Source organism: Candida theae (assembly GCF_024610275.1).
Source record: "Candida theae strain CBS 12239 chromosome Unknown scaffold124, whole genome shotgun sequence".
Taxonomy (NCBI): Eukaryota; Fungi; Ascomycota; class Pichiomycetes; order Serinales; family Debaryomycetaceae; genus Lodderomyces; species Lodderomyces theae.
The window spans coordinates 1-8,763 of NW_026261325.1; the positions used below are offsets into that span (position 1 = coordinate 1).

The following is an 8,763-nucleotide window of genomic DNA, read 5'->3' on the forward strand; positions in this document are numbered from 1 at the left end:
TACTAACAGCTCCTGTTTATTCTACAGGAGCTTACAAAAAAAACATTGAGCACAGATTAATTGTTTTATTTGCGATTGTTATACTTGTACATAAGCTAACAACACTTTGGTCGTTCGAAGTAGGTCTATACAATACTCGAACCAATAAGACTCATCTCTCTCAAAAAAACACCTCAGTGAATGCTTTGGAAACAAATTTTTTCCCACAATCCTTTGCAGGACATTTTGTTGGTGCGTATATGCTAGGATTTTTTATTGTAAAACCCAGTGGGGCATCCTTTGGCTTTTTCGTTGGTCTCCCTGCTATATTCTTCACGCACCTTCCACAAAACGTGTGTCCACACTTGGATACAAATATTCTCTTGCTCAAATCATGGTCGGCATCTGTAAATGGATTTACGCAAAACCATGGTGCTTGTGTTTGGTATTGCTCAGCATATTTTGCAAAATTCAAATCGTATTTTGGATTACCTTTGAAATCATCAGGCGCCCCCTCTCCTAAAGTGACACTGCACAACTCACATACAAGATCTTCACTTGGATCAACTTTGTTTGTATGCGTTCCTTTGGCGTTTTCTGCTTCAGCAAGCTTTTGCTTCTCTGCCATAAATTTCCGATTATAGTTTGATTCTCTTTCTCTCCTCGCATCAACCGCTCGATTGTTATCTTCCTCTATCCTTTGCATTATATTGCTTTCGAGAACGTCTGGTGGCAAGTCAGCTACGCCAAACAAATTGGAAAAAAAGAAATGCTGCAGTGGATCAGGCACTCGAATGTGAAAATTGATTCGATTAATGAAATCAGGAATAGGCCTATGCGATAACGAGGAGCCACTTCTTGAGCTTCTAACGGGCCGATGTTGATTCTGTCCACCACGACGACTGCTGGTCGCACCTTGTCTCCTATCACCACCAGTGGACAATGCCATATTACCACGAGAATGCTGAGCCTCCCTCCGTGATGATGGCAATTGTACCCCTCGATGACCCACGTTACTCCGAGGCGTATGCAGGCGCGTCGCTCGCGCATTGGGAGGCATAGGTATATGTCCTAGTCGCCTTCTGACGTTACGGGTTGGATACCGATTGTCCATCGGGTGAATTTGTTCGTTACTTGGATAAACCGATTCAAATTCAGGATGGTAGGCAATATGTCCAATAGGAGTGTCGATGTGAGCTTGTGGTGGTGTATGGCTCTGTCGTACGCTGGTTATTTCCACATCATCATCTCCGTTTCCCGACTCTTGTAAAGTGTTAGTGATATATGGCGCCTGACTTGCGTGACTGTTTATTTGATCTGTATTTGATGCCAGTGGCGTTCTATGAGTCGTGTTGATGGATAGTATCTCTATATCATCATCACTGTCGTCCTCCTCTAAGGTGATTGCTGTAAGTACTGTTGGATTTCCGGAACCTTGTCCCGTGTGATTCCTTGTTGTGGGCAGCGGATTTCTTCCGTGTTGTTGCACTTGTGCCTGAGAGTATTCACGCAGACGCAGATGCCGCGTTGGTGAATTTTGCCATCGACTATGGCCGTTGGACGGATTCATCAGGGCATTGTCATCTGAGGATATATCTATTACGGGTGGCTCTTGACCACTTTCCCGTCTCCTTCTGCGGGTAGAGTCTCCATGCGGAGTTGGCATGTTTATGTGACAGTTTATGAAAGTAGTCTTTGAAAATGTGAGGTTTTGAGTTTGCACCGACTCGTTACCAACATTTATCGGCAACACCTATGAAAACGAAAACAAATGATTTCTGGTTTTCTTTTTTTTCTGTCTCGCCTTATCAAAAAAAAAAAACAAAAACGTCACGCACGTGATTTCATACCCTGATTGACCTAAATGGTGTACAGAGTCTATCTAAATCTGCCTTTATTGATACAAAGTCATACTACATACCTAGCCTTTGCGTGACACCAGCTACTTTTGCATAGTGAAATTCAAATTCAAGCTATGTCCGAGCAATTTGATTTGATCAAAGACCGCCTCTTTGTTCAAAATCACTTCCTCTTTATCTTCTTCAGGTTTGACATTGAGTCCTAAATTAGTCCTGAATTTCTTTCTTGACAAACTTGACGGAATAAACAACCCCCCAATTACATTCTTGCCGTCCTTACGCAAACCGGTAAACTTTTGCGTTGAGAAAATGATGGCATTTCCAAACTTGGCTTCCAAATCGCGATAAAAAGCTTGTACAAAGTCGCATTTGGATGAAATGTCATCGGGATACGAAGTTAACGGCTGGACTAAGTTCTTGAACGCGTCGGTGGGAAGAATACCAGACGAGCTGGTTAGATTTTGGAACTTCACGTCCATGACGAAATCATAATCCTTCAATGCTGGAGTGAAAATAGAATCCAAAAAGGCTTCATTGTTACCCTGAGATGACAATAACGTGGTTGCCGCTCTCGCAAGTGCAGTCAATCTGGCAGCAATAGGTAAAGTGAGATTGTTCGACCATAAAATTCCAGACGGATCATCTTTGGAACCAATAAACAATTGCGTTTTTATACCAGCTGGATCTGCTTCTCTGATTTTGTTGAAGTTTTGCTCAATGACTCTATAAGCCTGGATGGTTAGCTTGTCACTTAGCGTAGCGTCATCTTCTGCAGTGCTTTTAACAGCATCCAATATGAGAGGTGTATCACGCCAGTTCCAATTTGCCAAAAAGAAAAGTACCTGCAAAAATCCATTCTCGACCGAATGAGGGACTGAATAGGGAGCAGGATCCACAAATGGCTTCAATGCAACCAATTCCACCAACTCATCGCTAAAATGATTGAGAAGTAACTGCGAATCGAGCCATTGCTTAACTAATCTAACGGTGGGGGAGTAGTAGGGGAAATGTTGGGCTAACTGAGAAATGGTTCGTGTGTGCTTCACCGACGCTTGATATTTTTGAATAAACTTTAAGTAAACGTCTTGTGCAATTGACTTTTGCTTATCGGCGTTGCTCACCGCTCTGAGGTACAAAACCTCATCTCGCTCAGTAAGAACCCGAAGTCTGAAGCCAAAACCTTCTGGGGTCAAAATGTTTAGCAAGCAAACCTCCTGATTAAAAGGAATTGAATCATCCAGCGTAACAAAAGTACTATACTCGGTTCCCCTCAACATCTCAGACACTTTAAGCAAAAGTGCGGTTTTTGTTTTTTCTAAAGCCTTCAATTCATCCGGCCACTTTGATGAAATTTCAAACTGGACCACACAGTCGTTCCAGTAGTCTGGATTGGAAACTGCAAAGGGGACGGGCTGTAGCAATGACGTATACCGCATAGAAGACGAGGCTGGCAACACCGATTTGATACTTAACGGCAACTCCAAACTGGTCAAAGTTTTCGTCATATTGTCGAACGAGTTTCGTAAAATTGTGTAGCTTGACAACGAATGTGAAATTTGATTCGAAGTGGTGGATAACAATGAGAGTGGGAGTTTCTTCTCGTACAATCCACTGCTCGTGTATATCGACTGCGCAAGTTCAGCCAGTATATGCATCTCCAAGGCGTATTTAATGATTGAAACTACCAAGGGTTCCCTATCTCCCAAAGTCCAGACCACACAGTGCTGAACGGAACCATCTTTGAATCGCCTTAAAGAGGCCCTTGTCCCCCAAAAGGATCTAAACAAAGCTCCCTTTTCTTTTTCGTTATTGTCGGGACCCTTGGTTACGACTTTGTCACACTCTTCCGGGTTTAGCTGTAACCCAATAACCCAATTATTGGAAAGGTCTGTGGGTTTTCGTTTATGCACAGAAAAAAAGCTTTTGACTTTATCCTTCCAAACACTCACAACATTCACTCTCTCGCCCAAAGCTCTCTTTAGAAGAGTGTAGATCCGGCTCTTCATGTAGTTGTCAAAGGTTATATATCTGATCTTCTCTAGTGGTCCAAAAGTTTCAATCGCGTTTTCTTCTATGGTAAATGACAAAAGTATGTCAAACTTGAGGAAATCATAATTTGATTTCTGAAGTAATATTGGGTCAAATCTGTCTTTAACCACATCGTTGAGCAATTCAAGCGTTTGAACTGCCTTCATTTTGAGATTTTCATACGAAGCCGGCGTCATTTTCCACAATATATTGATCTTGGTATTCTTGTCAAAAATTGTAGGAACGCTGAATCCGTCTGCTTTGAATTTTGCTGGGACTGCTTCGCCTATCTCAGATGAAAATGACAAGTACCCCGAAATAAGGTTCATTGTTGCCAAGTACTTGACTGCACCTTTAAACAACTGATAAGAAGAATAACCAGACAACAAGATCCTATTTCCATTCACTCCCCCGCCATGAAGCAATGCGCTCATTAAAATTGCAAATTCAAAATGTCCAAATCCGCCCCCACTAAAAGTTGAGTTGAAGCCACGTTGGTGCAACCACAACCGTCCTAAGACACATGCATCCCTGAACGAGTCTGTAGATTTCTTCATGGAATACAAAAATTTGAGATAATAATCATAACTAGATTGCATCAATATACTCGAGTTGTACAACGGAGTGGGCGGCAATTCTTTGCTCTCTGATTGAATTCGAATGCAATTTTTATCTGGAAGTAGCTTCTTCGACTCAAAAACATTGAATGGAAGAGCCGGGATTAAATTGATTTTGTACTTTGTTTTGAAGAAGATAAGATCGTCGGGGTTTTCGGTTTGGATACTCTCAATATGTAAAATAGGACACAAGACGTCATCGTTGAAGAATGAGTACGTGATTTTGACGGGAAGGTTGTTCTTTTTCGTCAAGGGAATTAGATGGTCTGCTAAATAAGCAAGGTAAAACGCCCTCTTGTGCAAAGCCCTGAAATTGAGATAATCCTTTGGTTGAAAAATAGACCTTGGCATTGTTAGTGCGACATCAATTGACAGACCTTGGCTAATTCCAGTCTTCAACCCATACGAACCAACCAAAGATAAATCCTCTGGAGGTCCATATGAAAATGAGTACTTAACATTTGTAGGCTTTGGATCAGGGAATGGTATAGCCACCTTTTTGTGATTGAATAGTCCTTCTGCTTCATGCAAGGATAAATTCTCAACTGCCGGAATCTCCTTGATCAAGTCGTGTAATCTATGCAACACCTTCTCCATAACTTCCTCGTGTGATTTCTTAACTTTTACCTCCTTCATTAATTCATCGATCTGTAGTTTGAAAATGTTCGACTTGAAAAGTTCTGCCGTCTCTCGTGCTACTTGTATGTCTTGTGCAGTGAGTTGAGTTTTACCTTTCTTTGATGGTCTTGCTTGGAGGGCTTTGTCATCGACGTCATCTTCATCGCCACCATCTTCATCGCCACCATCTTCATCGCCACTGGATTCGTCCTCATGGAGGTCATCTTTGATTTCGTTGCCATCAAAGTGAGTTTCGTCCTCAATAACATGTCCGTTGTGGTTACTATCGGTAGCCACTATGCCATTTGCAGCTTCTTCAGATGAATCCACTACCTTCGCAACCTTGTTTTTGGCCCCTTCAGTGAAATCAGACTTCCTCTTAACCATTGTGAAACAAGTCAAAGGTTTATATGAGGCAGAGGTTGGGCTGGATTAGACGAAGCTCACTTATATTGAATTGATAAAAGTGAAGGTTGAAAATTCTGACACCTCTTCGTATTCTTTCAAAAAAAGCTTCTCAGTTTTTTTTTTTTTTTTTTTTTCTCTCTCTCTCTCTCTCTTCTTCTCTCTTCTCATCATAGATTATTATTCGTTTTTTTTTTTTTCGTTCTTTCTCTTTTTCCTTCTCCTCCTATACTTTCTTCTCCTTATCATATTGGTAGGCTATATATGTTTCTCAAGTATCCATGTACAACAACACTGTCTCTACGCTCTTGGTGCAAGATTATAGGAAAGCTAGTTTGTAACAGCAGTATTCAAACCTGGTACATATCAGTTCTGCGAAACTATTGTTTGGTCTTGCACACGACTTTTGCATCGCTACCAAAAGTACTAGAATCTTTTTCCTTGTGTATACGATCGTACTTCACGTGTTAAAAACCGTGTTTTTTTGGAAAAAGGTATGAGCTATCGATGTCTTGTAAGTTGGATTTAAATAATACCAATATACACCAATTCATCTAGCAATCGAAATTGACAAACATTTAGAAAGTTTCTCGACACAGCTCACATTTCACAATCGAGGATAAAACAAGCATGTATTATTCAGAGGAACTCGACTTGCCCAGGACAGATAAGTCGAGGTGGAGACTAAGAACAGACCCAGTGGGTAGGGAGACGTGGCACTACATAGAACCCGAGGAAGTCAATGAGGAGCCACAATCAACTTTTGTCAAATGGCTTCTAAAAACGGATGATTTTGTACCTCCCCCAGCTGCCTCAACCGAAACTCCCTCTGAAGCGATGCAAAAGGGTGCAGACTTTCTCAAACTTTTGCAATTGGAGAACGGGATTTTCCCTTGCCAGTACAAAGGACCCATGTTTATGACAATCGGATACGTAGCCGCTAATTATTTCAGCGGTAATCCTATTCCTGAACCATTCAGATTGGAAATGATAAGATACATTGTCAATACTGCTAACCCAGTAGATGGTGGATGGGGATTGCATTCAGTTGACAAGTCTACTTGTTTTGGCACTACGATGAATTATTTGTGTCTCCGATTGTTGGGATTGGCTGCTGATCATCCAGTTCTAATTAAGGCTAGAAAAACTTTACACCGTTTGGGAGGTGCTATAAAAAACCCACACTGGGGTAAGGCGTGGTTGGCTGTCTTGAATTTGTATGAGTGGAAAGGCGTCAATCCAGCACCACCAGAGTTGTGGACGTTACCTTATAGTCTACCAATTCACCCTGGAAGATGGTGGGTTCATACGAGGGCCATATACTTGCCTGTGGGGGGTTACTTACTGGCAAACAAGGTGAGTTGCAAGCTAGACTCCACATGTGAGTGTGAGTGTGTGTGTGTGGATCAACCACCAATTAATATGAAAACTCTTAATAAAGGTTGAAATGGTCTGAGTGTTTTATTGCAAATTGCNGGCAAACAAGGTGAGTTGCAAGCTAGACTCCACATTAAAAGAGTTAAGGAACGAGATTTATTTGCCCAACCAATTACCGTATGAGTCTATAGATTTTGGAGCAAACAGAAATAATGTTTGCGGCGTTGATTTGTACTATCCACATACAAAAGTGCTTGACATGGCCAATTTTGTATTGAGCAAATGGGAGAGTATTCGTCCTAAGTGGTTGCTTAATTGGGTCAATTCAAGGGTCTACAATCTAATCGAGAAAGAGTACGAGAATACAGACTACTTATGCATCGCGCCGGTTAGCTTTTCAATGAATATGGTAGTGACATACCACCGAGAAGGACCCAACTCCAAAAACTTTCTTGGATTGTTGAATCGAATGAACGATGTATTATTTCACGGGCCTCAGGGTATGACAGTGATGGGAACCAATGGGGTGCAGGTATGGGACGCTGCATTCATGGTTCAATATTTCTTTATGACCGGATTGGTGGATGACGAGAGGTACCATGAAATGATTAGAAGGTCGTATTTATTCTTGGTTAGATCTCAATTTACTGAAAACTGCGTTGAGGGAAGCTTTAGGGATAGAAGACTAGGCGCTTGGCCCTTCAGCACTAAAGATCAAGGATACACCGTTAGTGACTGTACTGCAGAAGCCATCAAGGCAATAATAATGGTGAGGAACGATAAGAGATTTGAGGATATCAAGAACGCCATAACCGACAAGGATATTTTCAATGCAATCGAGGTTTTGTTGCAAATACAAAACGTGGGTGATTGGGAATTTGGGTCATTTTCCACATACGAAGGAATCAAATCTACCGTCTTGTTGGAGAAATTGAATCCCGCCGAAGTTTTCAACAACATAATGGTAGAATACCCCTATGTCGAATGCACAGACTCTTCCGTCTTGGGGTTGACTTACTTTCGTAAATATTATCCAGATTACAAAACGGAAATTATTCAAAACGCTATTGACAGTGCTATACAGTATATAAAGAGCGCACAGAGTCCGGTTGATGGCTCGTGGTACGGTTGTTGGGGAATCTGCTACACATATGCGTCCTTGTTTGCACTCGAAGCTTTCAACAGCATCGGGCTTAACTACTCAAATTCGGAGTCCGTTAAAAGGGGGTGTGATTTTTTGATCTCCAAACAATTGAAAGACGGAGGATGGTCAGAGTCTATGAAATCATGTGAAACGCATACCTATGTGAGTGGAAAAGAATCGCTTGTTGTTCAAACCGCCTGGGCATTAATTGGACTCATCTTGGCCGATTATCCTGAAGAAGAGCCCATTCGCAAGGGAGTTGAATTGCTCATGCGCCGCCAGTTGCCCACTGGTGAATGGGAGTTTGAAGACGTTGAAGGCGTGTTTAATCATAGCTGTGCAATAGAGTATCCATCATATCGGTTCTTATTTCCTATTAAGGCGTTAGGATTGTATGCGAAGAGAACGAGGGCAAGAAAGGAGGGAATGGTGTTNGGAGATACCAGGAACTAAATCCGGAGTCAAGCACTTATATGAATTGCTATAGAGGGAACCTACCTAATGAAGTTGAACCAACTTTTTGTTAGACTTTGATTGCCCTTTGGATAACCTGCTTTTACAAGAAATGTACATGTTGCGATAGCCCAGCTATCATACCACAAGTCCAAGATAAGGCGTTAGGATTGTACGCGAAGAGAACGAGGGCAAGAAAGGAGGGAATGGTGTTACACCCTCACGTCGGATCTGAATAATACACATTTGGGGCTTATGTGATTATAAGTGACTTTTATGTCTT

At 41.7% G+C, this 8,763-nt stretch overlaps 3 protein-coding genes across 3 annotated transcripts; 1 reads left to right on the forward strand and 2 right to left on the reverse strand. All coding sequences in view use genetic code 12, as the record gives it.

The window, feature by feature from the left end:
* Positions 1–160: 160 nt before the first annotated feature.
* On the reverse strand, positions 161–1,645 carry HEX3 (SUMO-targeted ubiquitin ligase complex subunit; the record flags this gene model as incomplete). The annotated part of the gene is made up of 1 exon (XM_051755350.1): positions 161–1,645. One exon carries the CDS (start codon positions 1,643–1,645, stop codon positions 161–163), a length of 1,485 nt encoding a protein of 494 aa, XP_051611401.1.
* Positions 1,646–1,921: 276 nt separating this feature from the next.
* UTP22 (rRNA-processing protein) lies at positions 1,922–5,488 on the reverse strand (the record flags this gene model as incomplete). The annotated part of the gene is made up of 1 exon (XM_051755361.1): positions 1,922–5,488. One exon carries the CDS (start codon positions 5,486–5,488, stop codon positions 1,922–1,924), a length of 3,567 nt encoding a protein of 1,188 aa, XP_051611402.1.
* A 648-nt stretch (positions 5,489–6,136) lies between these two features.
* On the forward strand, positions 6,137–8,719 carry ERG7 (lanosterol synthase; the record flags this gene model as incomplete). Its single annotated transcript, XM_051755372.1, has 3 exons — positions 6,137–6,695; positions 7,009–8,419; positions 8,611–8,719. 3 exons carry the CDS (start codon positions 6,137–6,139, stop codon positions 8,717–8,719), a joined length of 2,079 nt encoding a protein of 692 aa, XP_051611403.1.
* Positions 8,720–8,763: the final 44 nt, after the last annotated feature.